The sequence below is a fragment of the Chlamydotis macqueenii genome, chromosome 3, assembly GCF_036417535.1.
Source record: "Chlamydotis macqueenii isolate bChlMac1 chromosome 3, bChlMac1.mat, whole genome shotgun sequence".
NCBI classification, from domain to species: domain Eukaryota; kingdom Metazoa; phylum Chordata; class Aves; order Otidiformes; family Otididae; genus Chlamydotis; species Chlamydotis macqueenii.
The window spans coordinates 32,718,811-32,738,119 of record NC_141558.1 but is presented as its reverse complement, the minus strand read 5'-3'; the positions used below and the strand labels follow the sequence as shown (position 1 = coordinate 32,738,119).

General features: G+C 43.6%; 1 protein-coding gene across 33 annotated transcripts in view; it reads right to left on the bottom strand.

Annotated features, from left to right (window-relative positions):
• The window catches only part of RIMS1 (regulating synaptic membrane exocytosis 1), a 338,013-nt gene extending 324,422 nt beyond the window's left edge, over nt 1-13,591 (bottom strand). For all 33 annotated transcript variants that reach the window (XM_086745687.1, XM_086745652.1, XM_086745655.1 and 30 more), the window contains exon 1: nt 13,125-13,591. In XM_086745687.1, coding sequence (XP_086601813.1) covers nt 13,125-13,288 — 164 coding nt within the window. In that variant the 5' untranslated portion in view covers nt 13,289-13,591. The remainder of the gene's footprint in view (nt 1-13,124) is intronic.
• Between the last annotated feature and the right edge of the window lie 5,718 nt (nt 13,592-19,309).

Below are 19,309 nucleotides of genomic sequence, written 5' to 3'. Positions count from 1 at the left end.
ATGTTGCAGTCATCCAAAAGAAGGTGACAGAAACCGTGAAGCGCTCTGACAAGGTCTTGATTTCAGAAAAATACAGCACACACTTAAATGTTGAGAGAAAAAAAAAGCATACTTGACCATAAATTCTGCAAGGTGAGAGCTGAAAGCTTTGCTAAACTGCAAAACCTGTAAAAAAAAAATAAGAGGACAAATCCCCTCCATAATAGGAAACACTACTGCTTCTGCTGTTCTCCTCAAGATCCTTCCCTCATATTGTTAACGTCATTAATTTTACTTTATCTCAAGGAAACCTTGGCTTTTTTTACTTTTGATCCCATATAGGATAAATACCAGAGAAGAAAGAATCAGACTACGTTGGCTGGATGAAAGAGAGAGTACTGTCTCATCTGCCACGTAACTAGAACCCCTCAGCTCCTTTTCCACATGAACCATTTAAACCTGTTCAGATAGGGACAAGAGCTTAGAACTTGTAACATCCCCACCAGAAAAAGGGATGGTGTTACAGGTGAACAAACCCTAAGTTCACTGTGGTTCCCTGAACTGGTCAGTCCAGTTCCTGCTGAAAGATATTCTATGGTGAATGCTATAATTGTTTGAAAAAGACCTTTTTAACAAAGGATGCTTTGCTTTAAGTTAATGCAGTTTTACAAAAAAAAAGTTTGCAGAATAAATTATGAAGAGTTCTGAGAGCTTTTAAACTCAAAAACTACAATCAATATCAAATCATCTAAAAACACAAAATACAAGAATCATAATATTTCTATATTCTTAGAATAGATTTCTCATTAAAAAATCAATATCTAATTTTCTTCTGAAATATAAGAAAAATGTACTGTGCATTTAATCTCAAAAGAATTTACACACTTTTTACATACACACTATCAGAATCAATTCATATAACACTCCAATCTCCACTACTGAGTGAATACAGTTCCTTTCTATGAGTATATTGAAAAACAGCTTTTTGGGGAAAAATAAAAAAAAACAAAAGAAAACAAAATACGCAATAAAGACTGCAGGAAATTAGCGATATACACAACACAAAGTAATTTTTAAAAATACAGATACACTTTCAAACAGTGATAAACAGCATTTTTTTGCAGACATGTAGGTAGCTATGCCTTGCTTTCACTTTCTGAAGTTTACTTTCTACATAAAGCTTGGGGAGTAACTGAGCAGTCACTGAATGCATTTGAGAAAAATGTGCTTCTATCTGCAAAATACAAGACTTAGAGGGCGGTATCCCACCTAAACAGATTCAACAACACTTCAGTCTTACTCCACTTAACAGATGTGCTTCCATTGACACTTGTCCCAAGGCAGAGATTCACAAAAGTTAATGAAACTCAGCAGAGGAACAGGACCACAGCGATACAATGTTTTGCTGGTCCATGGCAGCAACTTGTTCAGCCCTGTCACCTGTCCCCATGATGTGACTGCAGGCAACATCATTCCCAATTTTCAGCTCCTGATCAAATTTCACCAACACACTCTGCAACATAATGTTGCAATTAAAGTCCATAAAACAACTTGTACATATTTCCATACAGCCTGGTTCCATATTCTTCAGCACAAGCACACATTCACATACAAACTCTCTTCTAATTCTCATCCATAAAGTGCAAACCCATTACCGTTATACTTTGCAGGTGGCATTCAGGGCCAAAATCAATAGAGTTAAACTAGGATGATCTAGAGCTCTCATAAATTTTGTCCTTTCTTCTTACTGCCTAGCCTCATGCACCGTGCACTCCATCAACCAGCTGCCTTTCCTGTTCTACATCTATAGCTAAAAACACATAGCCAGCAGAACATTAAAATGTATAGCTGAAGTTTGTCATGCAGTGTCAACATTTTTGCAATAAATAACAGTGCCAAGGAGACTTAATACCTAAAGTAACTACAATACTCATGGATTGTTCATATCTTTTTACCGCTCAAGCTTTCACATTGTTTTAATCTACATCTGTGCAATTTCATTTAATTGGTACAAAATTCAGTCTCCTGATGTCAAATGTCAAAATGATTCTAAAGTTCATACTGCAAATATACAAAAGTGTAATGACTTTATTTGAAAATAATTTCATATGAATGGCTAATTTAACATGTAGAGAATAATGAACATAAATGAAAAATTACTGACTGCTTTCTTAGTATATGCAAGTGCTGAAGAGATTGCGTAAAGAAAAGATATTAGAAAGCTCAGACAGCTACTATGTTTTGCGTAGATCTTGATGCTTTTTCCAAGACCAATGGAATCATCAAAAGAAAACAGTTATACTAATAAATCATGGCTCAAAACACAACTAAACATATTCAATCATCCAGTTCCAAAATGGCCTTTTGTTACATAAACTGCTTCATTGTCATTTCTCTCAAAAGTCCTATTACTAATCATTTGATCTGTAGAATACTTCCACATGATTAATATATATACTCATGAAAATACAGTTAAATATTTGGATTGTTTGTATAGTACCGGACTGTAGGTTTGCTAAACATCTGGAAAGAGAATCATGTATCAGTATAACTACTACTAAATCTTAGTTTATTTATATGATTTTGAAGCCTTCACAGTATATTCAAAGACTTTACAATTAATATATATTTTACATAACATAGACAAAATCTTCATGAGCAGTGTCTACAAAATTTGTAATGATTGCTAGACTCACAGGCCAAACTAGGTTTGTAAAAAAAATGTAGTATCTTTTATTAGACCTGCTAGGATAAGATGTAGACAGACTTTTGGATACATAATTTCTTTGTTTGATCAGTTCAGAGTATGCAGTATTGGTAACCAAGAGAAACACTTGAGAAGACACTTCACACTTCGGTCATTCAAGCATGTGAAGACTTCCATTAGCAATTCTCAGAACATACAGAGCGTTCTGTTTCTTGCTTGAAAAGCAGTGGACCTTTCCTCTGCAGTATAATAGTACTTACACTGAAATAGCGTGCTTGGGCTGTGTTCCATTCATGAACAATGTCCTAATAAATTTCACATAATGAAGTTTTAAAAAATAACTCTCAATTAAGGGCCTTAAAGTAAATAACTGTGTTTTGATGCAAGGCATTTAAACTAGAATTTGGTGTTTATCTAAAGCCTAAAATACAGCAAAAATTATTCTTTCATTATACCTCAGATCCTCAAAACTTGAAACAGGTAATTTGCTAGATCCACCACTGTCCTCACTGAAAAGTGTAGCTCTGTCTGCTAGGTTTCACCCCGATCAAAAAGCAACTCTCAGGGCATACACTGATCTTCAGTGATTCCAAGAGGGCTTAATATAGGAAAGACAGACCAAAAAATTAGGAGATTTCAAACACTACCCATTTTTATTACAGATATCTGAAAAAAAAAAAACATACACAGACAGAAATGCTCCCCTATCATGAATAGTATTAACAATGCTTATCATAAGCAAGCACTGAAAAGAAGACACACCTGATATGAACAGACTCAGAAACGAGTGACAAAATAGATGTTCTAATTCAATCTAGAACTGTCTGGAAACAGCTATTAATTGTGCCGTGTCTCTTCATGCCTCTGAAGTGGCAAGTGTATGAATGGTTTTGCATGTATCATTATTCTGAAAATTGCAACTAGCTTTTCTTGTCGCTGTAACAGTGCCAGAAGCTATATTTGGAACATGGCTTTCTTGGTTAAAACTCTCTCTGGCCATAAGTATCTGATATGCAATCAAATTTTGAGGATGATTACTTCAGTTATAAGTACAAAGAATTACAATGGTACCCTATCACATTGTGCAAATTGTCTTACCTAAGTAACTATTAAAGCAAACTGATAGTGGTATTCTTTTCTACTGTTGGTTGTGAAAATCAAAAATAACTCTGACTAACATTTACTGCCTACATTCCAAAACTAGGCAGCACCATAAACATTGCACAATATTTTACCATATCTGTGAAGTACGAAAGAAGGGATAAAACAATTGTAACTCTTGACAGATGCAGAGATCTGATAAGCTATCTGCATCCTACATATGGATCCAACTCGAGTAAATCACACAGCCCTCATCAGGTGTAAATCATTCCAGTAATCGTAAATTATACACAAGTATTTCCAAACAGTAGAATGAAACCACTCTGTGTTTGTAACTGATTACATAAGATTTTCTTATATGTTTTATCACTACTGGGAATTAGAGCCAAACTGTAGACACTCAAGCTTTTTCCCCCAAAATGTAATTGTATGCCAACATCTATTAATTAAAACTGGTAGGCCCAGGAGAGAAGACAAATACAGCAGGCACCAGTGGGTAGAGTGAAGGAGAAGGGAAAATTGGATAGATATTATAACTGGCTCTAACTACTGGCAACCAAAAATAAAATTTCAATTTTGTCATTTTCCACCCAATGACCGCAACCCAACAAGCCTGAATACAAGGGCAGCAGTATTTTTAAATAGCCTTTTCTTAAGGTATTAAGTTCAAATGCTTAGTAACTGCCTGATGAAGGAAGCATGCTACATCTTTGTTAGTTGTTTTCCTGTATCCAAGGATGCAAAAAATTCTTCACATGAACCTTCAGAAATAAAAGGGCATTGACAAGACTGAGAATTTCAAATCTCTCTTAATGTCATTCTCCCTCTGCTATTTTCCAGAAAAAAAAAAAAAAACCAATGGGAGAGTACCCTCCCACTCTAGAGAAGAGGCCTCTTCTGTAAAATTCCTTTTAAGACCTGGCTTTATAACACTTCTGTACTTTGAGAAGTTCCTGCCCAGAGATCATGTTCTTTCACCCAATCTTTGTCTTCACCCTTCTGCAGGGCACAGATAATGCCCATGAATTTGCAGACTTACAGACTTCTCAGTCAGAAAGTATGAGTGTGACGTCAGACATAGCTGGGCATGAAGCTTTGGAGGTTTCTTGTATCAAGTGGAAAAATAACGTCCTGTGCATTTCAATAAAACTACTGAAACTGGGGCCAGAAGAAAGCTCTGGGTAACAGTGTGCACTTCAGACCTTCCGAAATTTTAACATATGCCTGAAGCCCATGTCTAGAACACGGTAAGGACGTTTATTACGGTCTGTCATCCCTATCACCTCCCGCTCTTCTACAGCTTTTGAGGAAATTCCTGTGAATCTGCTGACAGCCTCCTGCTTCTGCCTTGGCAGTGAGATGGTCCTCCAGTAGAACAGTCAATGACAGTCTCATAATTGCCTTACCGCATGACTGTCTGCAGCTGTGAATACATTTTGACTGCATACAGTAGTCTCTTTGGACTACTTAGTCCACCTTCATGCTTAAAAATCACTATCAATTCTCTGAAATTCCCTGAAAGTCATTAAAACCCTCCTCCCAATTCTGAGGTCACCACAGTTGTCTCCTTTGATCAGGACACCTTTCTGGCCACACTCACCCTCTCAGAGTGGTGAAAACTCGAAGCCTCAAATGCTGTTAAATTCTTCCTGATGTTTCCATTGGCCAAAAGGCAACGATAGTTCCTGCACTGTTCAACTGTCTCTCTCCCTCTCTGAGTAAGAACCTTGGACAGTAAAGAGAAATGGACTGGAAGCAGTGACCACAAGCAATCCACCCCCTGAATGATTCGGACTGATTTGAGAACACATTAAACAATGGTCTCCCTCTGAAACTTTAAAACATTCAACAAAGTAACATGTCAAGACCTGCACAAGGAGAGGAACAATCCCATGCACTACTACATGCTGGGGGCCAACCAGCTGGAAAGAAGCTCTGCAGAGAAACAACTGAGGATTCCTGGGCAACATCAAGTTAAGCATGAGACAGCAAGGTGCCCTTGCAGCAAAGGCAGCCAGCACCATCGTGGGCTGCTCTGGCAAAGTGTTGGCCAGCAGACTGAGAAACATGGTCTTTCCTCTCTGCCTTAGCACTGGTGAAGCCACATCTGGATGCACTTAGCATCTAATTCTGGGCTCCTCAGTACAAAAAAAAAAAAAGACACGGACATGATGGAATGAGTGTAGTAAAGAGCCACAAAGACAGTTAAGGAACTGGAGCACATCAAAAGAGGAAAAGCTGAACAAGTGAGGACTGTTCAGCCTGGAGAAGGCTTAGAGGGATCTTAACAATGTGTATAGATCCTCAGTAGGGAGGAGTAAAGAACACAGAGCCAAACTCTTCTCAGTGGTGCCCAGTGACAGGACCAGAGGCAATGGACACTAACTGAAACAGAGGAGGTGTCATCTGAACAGCAGGAAATATTATTTACTGCGAGGGTGGCTGAACACTGGAAAAGGTTGTCCAGAGAGGTTGTGAAGTCTCTATCCTTGGAGATACTCAAAAGCCATCTGCACACAGGGTTGGGTTACCGGCCCTGCTCTGAGTAGGGGGTTGGACTAGACAGTCTTGTACACTCAGCTGTCAGGATCAGAGCTGGTCCTGCCAGGAAGAGGCTCAAGGCAATACTCACACCATCTGCCTGGGTGATCCTAGGGGCTTAAACCACCCACGTACACAGTAAGTAACCTGTGCTCTGCTCCCTGCTCCATCATGGAGCCAGAAACATGATGGTTCCAAATCCCTTTAAGTACAAAGGAAGAAATAAAGGCTTTCAAGCAGCAGAAGAGAAGGCATCCTCCATTCCTCCTGCTCCACTGCACAGAAAGCGAGATTCACGGGACCATGGAAAGAACAGGAAAGAGGAAGTCTGACCTAAAGGAGGGAATCTTGGTATTGTTTATCTATTTTATCCTTTAACTCCTCGGTGCCAAATGCACAACCAGTTCCCAGAACTCTTGATTCCTCCTTTGTCTTCTCAGTGGGATTAAAGATAGGCTTTAGATCCTTTACCCTAAAGATAGAATAAAGAGATACTTCCATATGATGGCCCCTGACTCTTGCTTTTAGTTCTGCAAAGTGGCCCAGTTTCAACAGAAGGGATGACGAATGATCCTAACTCTTCCTTTCCTACTGTTTTTGGAAGGGTAATTACCTTCAGGGGATTTACAGCATTCATGCTAAGAAGGTCTTGGAACTCTACTTCCTTATTTTACCCAAAAATACAACACAAAATAAGGGTGGCAGCAGCTGCCACTGTGTTTTGAGCAGTATTCAACATTTTCCAACAATGTTAGGTGTGGTTCAAGTGTTAGAAATGGAGAGGGAAATAAACTGTCTCCTGGAAACTGGTTAAGAGCACATACCTCCTGGTCAATCTTCAGAGTTAACACAGATAGCAGCTCAGGCTGGAAGCTTCCAGGTGCACACAGGAAATTATATAGGGGTTATCTTGCAATCTCCGAAACAGAGATTCTCACCAACTGCAAGGGACTTCAGGATTCAGCAGCCCTTAAAGTGAGCAGCTCTAATATCCCTGTTGATTCTAGAGACCTGAATTCTACTAAAATCAAGCTTGCATACCACACTAGATGGTCAAAATAGGGTGTTAGGATCAACTTCTCCCTAATTATTAACTGCCACTCCTGTGGCAAATCTTGAAATAACTCTCTTAAAATCTGGAAAGGTTTCAAGTACCTGCTAGCCTCTCTACTGAAGCTACTCAATTACAGTTACAAAGCTACAAAGAATCTCCTGTGTCTCTGAGCTAAGTTTCCTACTATTGCTTCTACCTTGGCAAACAATCTCTTTCACAATCTTGTTAAATCCCATCAGAAAGCTAGCAAGAGCTTTTTCCTCTCTTAAATTTGCTCCAGAAAATGACTGCCGTGGTAACTAGGAATCTTCTTCTAATTTCAGGCCAAAATTTTTCTAAGGTAGATTTATAGCTGTTCCCTCTTTGATAAGCTACTGTTGCACCGGGATGGAGAAAAGTACTTTGGCTGCCTCAATGTACGGTCCTCTTGGGCTGTGAGAGTCCACAGGAGAACAGAACTGGAACTCAACTAGCTGCGTTCACAGCTGCCGTGGGTTGCACTTAGTTCTTAACTAACACAATGCGATAAGGCACACAACTGCACGTAAGCAAACTTCAACTTAAGTACATACATATAAATATTTATAGTTCTGCGATTTGTCTATTATTCAAACTTGCTGTCTATTAACAGGGGTTGTTTCACTTCAAGGTACCTTATACCCACAAAAAATATAGCTGGCTCAGGCTATCTAGTGTTTGAATGTACACTTTAAACTTTTAAACTATTTTTCCTTTAAATTTTCTTTCCTCATTTTTGCAAACGATAGCTTGTTTCTCTCTTCAGCCTCATTGAAAAGTTTCCCTCTCACATTTCCTCTCGATTTGTTAGTCACATCAGAGTCACCTGTAGTGCAACATCTAGACTTCAGGCTAGACACATCAGCCACTTAACATAAACCTCTTCCCTTTCAGCTACAGGAGTATCTGCCACGTAAAACAGGAAAAAAATGTCTCCAATGTGAATTAGTCTGCAGAGGAGGCCACAGCACAGTCTAGCACTGTCCTACACATTTAATCATACAGGAGCAGCAGAAGCTTGGGTCAGTAAGGCAAAGCTCCAATTAAAAGAGTTGCTAGAGTCTACAGTCTTCAGAGTTACCCACAAAATCTGGCACAGTCAGTGTGTGAAACAGGGAAACAAGAGTGGATGAGAGTTCAGTCTACGAGGGTACCAACTCAACAGACTGCTCTCCATGCTGCTGTCAAAGGTGTGGCAGGCAGGAAGGTGGAGCTCTCCCAACCACAGAAGAGCAAAAAGGCAAAGTTCTGAAGCCCCAAGACAAGATCATTCAGCTGGGAGGGAGGAGAACCTGCTTCCTACTCCCAGATCTCTCGGTATTTTGAACTTCTCTGCCTCTTTTTAAAAAGGCTAGATTAACAGCCCTGGGTAACCTGAAGGATGCAGCAGGAGAGCAAGACAGCTCCTCTGCAAGGAGAGCTCTTCCTTGAAATTGAGTTAGGCTCCTGGGCCCGTAAACTTTTCATTCTTCTCTGTATGAGGAGCCAAACTGTTTCCACTAAGTTATAATGTAATGGCACTTGTCTAGGACAGCTTCTTTAGGCTGATAAGTGTACTGGGCTTAGGTAACCACTTCCTAACCACCAGGCTATTGCACCTAAGGTAGCTGGAAGCAGTAACACTGCCTGTTCCCTATGTGTTAGGAAAGCAGCCATCACTGTGATAACAGCACTTTTGAGTTCAGCATTGAGTATCAACATGCATTATAGAGGTCCTGTGTTAACATCAGGTCTTTCAGAGGACATAAGCACATGACTTATCTGAGTTTGTGACTCCCAAACAGGCTTAGGGACAGACAGGCTTAGAGACAGACAACAAGCAATTCAGCAGCCAAGGCACTTGTGTGCTCTGGTCCTATATGCCCTGGACATACAGGAACAGGCAGCTTCTCAGATGCACCATTACAGAAAGATTTTGTGGACTACACTCAAGATGCCTCAGTTTCTACTTACTGCCAGGTAAGCATCAAAGTGCTTATGTGGATTTGAGTCTTCAGTGCCATACATCAGACTGAGACCTCACTTCACTGCACGGAGATGTTCTCAGGAGTACCTAGCAACACTGCCTCTATTACACCGGGAATGCAAAACTCGTCTTTGGATGTAAAGGCAATTTCAATGCAATCAGCTAACATTAAAGTGTTCCTCAAGCCAAGGTACACTTCTTCATTAAAAAAGCAAAAGGAAGAACCTTCACAAAAGCCCTAACTCCTCAACACATTGCTCCAAGGTATTCAGCAGGTCACAGGATAGCAGAATGTTCCCCCTCCACAAAGACTACACACCACGGTTTGAAATCGGATATTGGAAGGGTGAGGGGAGGACGAGGTCTCTGCCACTGACCAGGTATACCAAGAAAAAGAAAGTTACACTGGCCAGTACAACTTGCATGCCTTTATCCTAAGGGTGTGATAAGCTCCATCAGTCCCAGACTGCAGAAGGAAACCAGCAGGCCAACAAGTGGACAGATAGGGCAAGTTCCTGGAAAGAGACGAGCAGGTGGTTTCAAACAGAAACATTCATTTCTGTCATTCTCCAGTGCAGGCAGCGAAAGCGTTACGTTGTTGTCAATAGCCCTGCTCTTTGTAAGAGCACCCTGCTCCCAGGCTGGCACACTGCAGGACATGCTGATGTCAGTGTGAACTGGCAGAGAGGGTTTACAAGAAGGCTTTTACCTCTGAGTCAGAAAGAGGGCTGAGGAAGACAGAGAGGTACAGACCTGGAGGACAGGGACACAGCCTCTTTATCAATGACCCTAATCTCTTTCACTTCTCCTGAAATCCATATAGTCTACTCACAGAAACACCTTAAATACCCTTGGATCAACAATTTTATGATTATCATGTGAAGAACACAGTAGTTTAACCAATAAATAATTCTTCCTAGTTTTCTGCCATGAGGAATGCTGCAAAGGAAAATGACAAGTACTGTTTTAGAAACTTTTATTGCTAACTATCAGGATATCCAGAACAGGAGAGAAATACTGCACTCTTTCTAGCCCTTACGATCCATGAGACAGCACATATCCAGCCGCCCAGGATTGAACGTAGCCTAGTTTGCAACACGGATCAGCTTTGCTTCCAGGGGACATTACAGATTTGCATGTGGGTGTTACAGACCGAAACATTTCTCTGCCAGGTGCTTCTAAATGAAAACTAGTGGCTATTTTGCTAAGACATTTGGATAAACTTTTACTGAAGATGATAGGAAGGGATGGTGACAATATATGACTTTTATAATATAGCTGTGTCATCTGGATAGCGCCATTGTATATTCATAACAAATCTCTACAAAATTATGGATGTAAATTCTTGTCTCAACATCCAGTCTTTTAAGGGTTACTCTCTGGAAAGACGTGTCTAACTCTTGTCCCAAAAAGGAAGGAAATGCTCAGCACACAGAAATGGCAAACGATCTCAGAAAATCTAGTGGCTCTCTTTAAGAATCAAATCATAATCCATATTAAAACTATTTGCTGTGACCTAATTTTTTAAAATAAACAATATAGTTAAAGTGAGTATACAAGTTTGTAAATTTCCAAATGTATTTTCTGTTAATTTCTGGCTCTTGATTTAAAGAAAAAAAAAAAATCTATTTAAAATCCCAACTTCTCAGAGCAATGGAGAGCCTAGACCATTATTCTCATTATTTGAAAGAACTGTTGTAAGGAAATAAACTTTTAACTTTGGGTATTACAAACCTTTGAAGATAATATAAACTAATTTCAAGTTGGATTCACAAAGCACAATTTTGACCTCTTCTAAAAATTGTATTTAAAGTGTCCTAGATTAATTTAGTAAAACTGCTGAAGATTCCCATAATCTCACAGAAAAGGAAGCATCAGTCCAGAACTCAGAAATACCAATAGAGAAGAAGAGCAGAAGAAAAAAAAAAGGGGGGAAAAAAGGAGGAAAATTTATTCTCTACCTCATGTTAACAAGAATAGGGCTCAGAAATTACCATCTCTACCAACAAAAGTTCATTCTCGCAGTGACTCTAAGATTTATAGTATTGCTCTACAACATCATCACAGAAACAGTAATCTTTTTCACGGAATAAATGCTAAATCTTTATAGGGAAGCAGATGTGCTGGACAACAAGGAATAGGAGAAGGATAAATGTAGTTTAGAGCCGTTGAGCTACTCCTCAATTTAATTTTCTTCTGATAAATAGAAACTGAGGAGGGATCCTTCACTTAGGTTTCCCCACGCTGACTAATGCAATGCATTTTCACGAAACACTTCTCCTTTCAGCCACCCCACCTCCAAGACTAGCCACACCCCAAGCGTAATGAACAGCAACAGCAAACTGAACTCTTCGTCTTCGACCGAGATCCAAATACCATGCTCCGGGCCGGCTCCTCGGCAATACGCAACTCTAGCAGCTGGGCCTTGGTACCTGCCATTGCCATCACCTCTAGCAGCCCCTGTAAAAATTCAGAGCCAAGCACCAATGGGAAGGGACAGAGACGGCAATATATTGAAACACTGTCCCAGCTTCACCACACACAGGGCGTGGGGCCAAAGGTGGGGGTTTGGTCTCTCCATCAGTCAGAGAAAGTCAGGGAAGAGCTGACAGTGCTCAAGTGGGTACTTCCAATGCTGCCAAAAGAAATACCCAGATCACGTCACACCTTCAGAGCATCCCTTCCAAACGCAGGTGGCACACAACCAGGCGGCAGCGAGGTAAGGACAGACCTGCCCGAGGCGGGGACAGCCTGGGCAACACCAGAGGTTTGCACTTGTCCCAGTCACCTCTCCTACCACTTCCCTCTCCAAAGAGCGAACAGGCCTGACAGGCAGTCAGAAGAGGAGAAACCCTGATTCTCCTCCACAGGCCACAGCTTTCATCTGTTTATTCTCATCACTCGCAGCAGGCAATTTGGTAACGTTACGTTTGAAGCCTCCTATTGACAGAGGAGGCTAGAAAACGTGGTCACATGCGCTGTTTGGCAAGGATGGATTGGGGGGGAGGACGACGAGAGATAAAAGGTTCAAAAGAGGTTGTGGGGACCTGGTTTCCAAACATGGCACCTGCCCACACCCCGCGCTCCATCCCCCCCGCCCCCTTCTCCCCCCCGTCCTGCCGCCACGCACACACGCGTCCCCTCTGTAAGGAGCGGGGCGACCCATTGCGTTTCTCTCCCGATTAACGAACGCCCTGCTGTCCCCACGGCGAGCGGCCTGCCAGCCGCTCGCTGCCCTCCCGGGAACAGGCGGCGGCGGTTGGGGGGCGAGAGGCCAGTCGGGGGCAGCCGCCCCAGCCCCGCGGCAGCGGAGGCCGAGCCAGGCGGGGGCAGCACGGCGGCCGCCGAAGCTCCCGCACGCAGGGAAACCCCACCCAGAGGCCCCTCCTGAGAGAGGCGGGGTTTTGGGGACCCCAAAGGAATCCCACCTCGCCCCTCATCCCCTCGCCGGGGTTTCCGCCCGTCCCCCCTACCTTCGCCGGTTCCCTCGGGGCAGGGAGGGCCGCCGTCCCGCTCCGTGCCTAGCTCCCCCCGCAGCTCTGCTTCGAGGACGAGCTGCGTGGGGTTGGGGGGAGAACGACCGAGATGGTGGAAGTTACGGTTCGGGAGCGGAGCGGGACCGGGGCTCCCGGTGAGGGGTCCCTGCGGGGCGGCCCCGGGCACCGGCCGGCTCCCGCCGAGGCAGCGCCTGCTCCCGCCCGCCGGCAATCGGCGCATGAATGAGTGCCCGAATGAATGAACGGCTGGCGTCTGCTTACTTGAGCATGGCCTCTTCTTTCTCTTCCTCTTCTTTCTGCCGGTCCATCACTGCCATGATAATGTTCCTCTCCTCCTCTGTCAGGTGGCTCAGGTCGGGCAGCTCCTGCATCGGGGGGGGCACCGTGGGCGGGCGAGGGCCGCGGGGCCCCACAGAAGAAGACATTTTCTTTCCTCCTCTCCCTTTACACCTTCTACCTTCGCACGGCGAACCACGCCAGCCGCTCCTCCGCCCCCTTTCACAGTGTAGTCCTCCGAGCAGCAGCAGCCGGCAGCTCTCTGGCAGCAGCGGAGGAGGAGGCGGAGACCCAGCCTTTCATGGTTGCTTGCATCCACCCCGGCCCGGCCGCCGCTGCCGCTCGCTCCCTCCCTTTGTTTCCGCGGCCTCAGGGAGCTCAGGGGCTGCCGCGCCGCCGCCCGCAGCCCATCCTCCCGGCGGTGGGCGTGCGGGGCGGGGGTGCCGTGGCGCGGAGGGCTCCCGACCGCCGCTGAGCGGGCTGCGTGCGGGCCGGGAAGGGCGGGTGCTGCCGCCGCCGAAATGCTCGGCCGCTGGGAGCCAGGCGCTGACAGGAGGGAGGGGGAGGTGGGTGCCGGTGAGGCGGAGTCCGAGGCGGGCCGCCCCTGCCTCACGGGCGGCGGCGCTGCCCGCCCCTGCCCATGGCGGGGGCCCGGCCCGGCCGCGCCCCTCTCCGCCGCACCCCTCTCTGCTCGTCCCGCAGCCCCGGTGATGCCGCCGCCGCCGCCTTCCTTGGGGTTCGCGCACCGCGGGTCGGGGCCGGGAACCTGTCCCACCCTAGGCACGGCCCATGCGTGGGAGCGGGCAGCTGCGGGGGAGCGGTGCTGTGGGCTGGGCTGGGCCACCGGGGGCTGCCGGTGCTGCCGCCGCTCCCTCGGGCAGGAGCCGTGCTGGGCCCCTGGGGCTTCAGCTTCAGCAGCCGCTCCCTCGCCTTGAGCCAGCGCTGTCACCGCTCGGTCGTCCCTTCCTCGAGGTCCCCTGCTTCAGCACTTGCTTCATCTGCTTCGTGGCACCCACGCCACGGTCCCCACACACCTCCCATGACGGTGGCGAGTGCTTTTAACTCTCCTCCTCAGCGATGAGACTCATTTTTTCCCTGCTGTGACCCACCAAAACCGGCCATGAAACATGCCATTGTTCCACCAAGGGAGGAGCACACAATGAAACAAAACATCACTTCCAGACAGAGAGCCCTTCCCCATCGATTTCCGTTCTGCCAGCCCTGAATGACTTTATTTTTGGGGAGCTGGTAATGAACACAACAGCCCTTCTCTACAGGAGATCACCTCCGTGTAATCTACTGGCCTTAGCTCTGGAGGGTCCCTTGCTCAAACCCGTGCCTATCTGTGAATAAAATCATTCAGGCTACTTAGAAACGCAAAGCTGAAATGGTAGAGAAAACTGCACTTTCAAATAAAATGTGAACTACCACTAACACATGCTGACACTTAAGACCTCTCAGTCACGCTTCTGCCGAGGTCACAGCATGGAAACAGCTCTGGTTTCTAGAGAGATCGTCTGATGGGCATGAACCAAAGGAAAAAAATCTATGCTGGCAGCGTTCAATGCTTCTTGCTGCCAAACTTGACGGGTTTGGAATAGGGAGAGGCACCAGCTTTCAGCCAGCCCCTCTAATACCTCTCACACAAATTCTGAGAGCTATGAACCTTCATGACCCTTTGAATTTGAGAGGAATTACCGTGGCCATCTGCTTGTGTCCCCCCAGGAGATCTTCTGCAGGACACAATTTGATAACACAAATTAAAAAGAAAAAAAAGAATAAGCACTACTGTGACCACCAGAACTTTTGAGCGGTAACATCTAAGTTCAGCTCAGAAAGTGAAGTCTCTCAACTACTCCAGCATATGAAGGAAACTGAAACTTGAATGACCGACAGATGGCTCAGAAGAGATTAAAGTGGTGTTAATAAGCAAAGCACTAGGAAGGGCTGGTAAATATCATAATGTCACACTCAGTTAAAAACACAGACTCTTCACTAAGTCATGTCACTGCTTGTCCCAGGGCCTGGCCACATTATTACTGCTAGATGTAATCCTCCTAGCTAAGTACTAACAAATCGATAAAATCACTTCCTGCCATCTGTGACCAGCAAGGAAGATAGCCTTCGTGTTACAGGCTGATGCTAAAGAATTTATCCATTCATTACCAAAAGGCAAAAGTACGGCAGCCACCTCAAAACTGAAGGAAGTGAGACTGAAAAGAATAAGACAATGAGAGAAAGGTGAGATACCACCATTATGATGATATCAGCAACAACTAAAACATGACATGACTGGAATGGTAATACCAGACACAATGATTATGTTGTTGCAGGTATCCACAGGTAGCCCACACTCCTTCAGATAATTTAAGCCTGCACGTGCCACACAAAAGATGTTGCTCAAGCAGCTGCAGCAACCAGTTCACTGGAAGGGAGGCCCTAGCATTGAAAAGTCACTGCTTTAAGGCCAACCTAAACAAAATATTAAAGGAGTAAGACCACAAGACCCAAGTGTCTCCATTATAATTTTATGAAGAAAATATTATGTGAGGTTAAGTTATCGGACTCACCTTTCTGCTTATTAATTACTGACACTGTCAGTATGTCTGTTCTGTATATTTCGTTAATTGCTGTAGGCTGGGTCAAGCACATTTATTCTTACTTCTGTGTGAGAAATACAAAATGAATACAAAGAGTATGAGGGGATTTTATATGTAGTTACTTATAACTTAAAAGGGAAAGCTGAAAGCTTTTGCAGAGTAATGGTTAAAAAAAGATGATGGAAGTTGAAACATGGGCTCACACCAAGCCAATATTGTGAATAAAACGGTGTTACTGAAAAGCACAGAATCATTTAGGTTGGAAGGGACCTCTGGAGGTCATCTAGTCCAGCCTCCCTGTTCAAGCTGGGTCAGCTAGAGCAGGTTGCCCAGGTCCATGTCCAGATGGTTTCTGAGTATCTCCAATGGTGAAAACTCCACAGCCTCTCTGGGCAGCCTGTGCCAGTGCTCAGATACCCTCACAGCAAAAGTGTTTCCTCATGTTAGGATGAAACTCCTTGTGTTTTAGCTTGTGCCCACTGCCTCTTGTCCTGTAACTGGGCACCACTGAAAAGAGCCTGGCTCCATCTTTCTTACACCCTCTCCTCAGATATTTATTCACATTGATAAGATCTCTCTGAGCCATCTGTTTCTAGGCTAAACAGTCCAGCTCTCAGCCTTTTCTCATATGACATGCTCCAATCCCTTAACCATCTTCCTTGTTCTTCACTTGACTTGCTTCGATATGTCCAAGTCTGTGAACTAGACTTAGCACTCCAGATGTGGCTTTGCCAGTGCCGAGTAGATGGGAAGGTTCACCTCTCAGCCTTCTGGCAATGCTTGTCCTAATGCCTACAAAGTCTTAGGCACAACAAATGATTTTACATTATTTTTGCACAAAGACAGTAGAACATACTAGAGAGAAATACAGAAGAAGCCACAAAAGTCATCTCACTTTTGATAGGGCTATATGAAGAGACTCAGCTCTTACTCTAAGCACTTCATTTAGTGGTCATTTTCTGACTTGTCCACATGTGCTCTGTAAATACAAAACATCTGACGTTGTCATCCATCCAACAATGCGTGGAAAGCCCAGTCTAGTTCAACACATTATATCCTGAAGCTGGAATGATACATGAGAGCTTTGACAAAAATTCCACTGCCTGATTAGTAAGAATGGTCCCTGCTCGGGACCCACACATCACAGACGTGTCTTTATGATTCTAGATCTTCTTTCACTATTAGGAACTTTCCTTCTCCCCAATATTTTCCTTTCAGATTGTCCAAAGGCCATGTTCTAAACTTTTCAATTCCACTAATACTCCCTTTTCAAGCTTTTTGCATTAGCCTAGCTGTAAGCAGTCATGATTGCCTGTTTTCTTGCTTGAAGCAACCTGAAAGAAGAAACTGGAAACAAACAATTCTGAGGGGTTTTCTGTAGGTTCCTTCCCTAGAAGAGCATTGCTTTTTCTCAGACTGTAGAGGAGTTTTCAGTCTGAGGGGGGTTTGCTGTTTGAGGGACAGCCATGAAGGATGAAATACCCTGTAGCACCAAAGGCTCAAAGCAATTTCTCAAAATACATTAGTAAAAGTGGGACACTGTGACTTCTCTCTCACTCAAGAAATTGTTGAAGGCATTTAAAAACTTCCAAGACAGATCAAATTCACAGTAAAATCTTTTATCAACATACTATTTTCAAGAGCAGTTTTTATTTTGGTGTCTGACTCACAATTCTTAATTTCTTTGAGTTTCGTGGTGCTGCGGTATTGTGAGAGAGAGAAGGTGGTCACAGCTAGCTCTAGCATGAGAAGAAATCAAAACAGTCCTTTTCAAGGCAGACAAAAAAAAAAAGGCACTAGCATAAAGGAAGCTTGTTTCAGGTAGGGATTTCAAGGCCTGTTCTGGACAAGATTTGTTATTATGCATAATTTTATGAGTGCCTACATCCTGCAGTGACTAGTGTATCTAAAATGCTCTCAGACAGAACTCTTGGTCTTCTTTTAAATATATTTTTAAAAAATAAAGAAAGAAGACACCAAACAAAAAACTAGCAGTTCCATTGGCAGCAAACCTTATGGAGCCTAGTTTTGGATGACAGCTTTGGATTTTCTCATGTCAAATAATGCAGCTGAGTTCACACTTCCACTTGTTCTGTAGTGAGTGCACAAATCTGAGTCTCCTCTATCTGGCTGCTGATTTTCATAACATCTGCAGGAGCTCAGTGTTTTTAGACCTCTCCCTTTTTGTCAAGCCTCTGTGAAATTGGTCAAGAGATTCAAATGTTATTGCTGCAGTACTGACAGAAAAACAGTGCATAGCTTCGTTTCCTTAAAAAAAAATAGGCTAGAAACCCTGTGCCACCCCCACAGGTCTCTAATTATTCCCTTTGCTCTTCTCAGTTCCCTCCTGTTTAGCTGTGTATTTCTGGCATGGCAGTTTCCAGAAAATCATCCCATCCTTCAGGTGCAGCTTGCCAAAAATGCATAAACAGGAACTGTCAGCTTCCTCCTCCATGACATGATGCTTCTGTATGTGCAGCTCCAAATCACACACCCTTTTAGGTGCAACTGTGCATTTGCAAACTCCGATCTGATCTGAATCTGTTAGGAGCTGGTGCTTATTTCAGTCTGACTGCTTTCCAAAAGTGTTTGTTAATAATTATTTTTTAACCCAGAAATACTAACAAGGTTTTAAGTACAACGTTGTTTTCCAAAGTATGAGTTACCATTTTTTCCTCCTTTAACTAAAGGACAAAAATGATGGAAATGCCATAATCTACTTTTTCTTTATCTTCTGGACTTATTGTCTAAAGCTGATAACTCAGGCAGATTCAACCCATTCAGTTCAGGGGAACTCCACAAGGCTATTGCACAGAAAGACCCTAAGTTTGTAATACCTTTTTACATCTGTCAGAAAAGCTGAGAAGTGTTATGGCTCAGACAGAAGAAACTGAAGCCCAATACTCTTAGTCAGCAATATAGCAGTTGGAAAAGCAATGATTCAGTTCAAGCATTAAAGTAACACAACATTTTCTCTAATTATGGGCCATATCTTCTTGGAATAAAAATTTTATTGTTGCTCCAGTGATTTTGCTGAACAGTTCTAATATAATTAGTAAAGTAGCCTATAGATATAATGAATATGTACTTTTGCATTACAATATATAAAGGTGTTTTTTAAAAAAATCTGTTTGCTCCCAGTTAAAGTTATCTCACCATTATTTTTGCTCCAAAATAAGATCTTCAATAAATTCTGAAATGTTTTACCCTATGACTGCAGCAGAGAGTGCAGTAAGGGTAAGATCGAAATTATCTAAACCACCAAATGAACGGAGTGCTTAGTACACTGAGATCTACTGCTGTCCATGTCACCAGAAGCCCTCCAACAGCTGCCATCAGCCCATAAATACTCTTGTCAAGAGAATGCAAGAAACTCCTGCTGTTTTATCAAGCCTAATTGACAGTAAACACCTGATTCCCCAGAGAGGCTGTAAAGCAGCAGCAGGTAAGAAGACGGCAGTGAGGGAAGGACGGTGTCATTCTCCAGAGCTGTTTCTACAGCAGAGGATGTGCTACGGCAAGTTCTGTCTTGCAATCTACTGCAATCTCATCACACCACATCTCTATTCA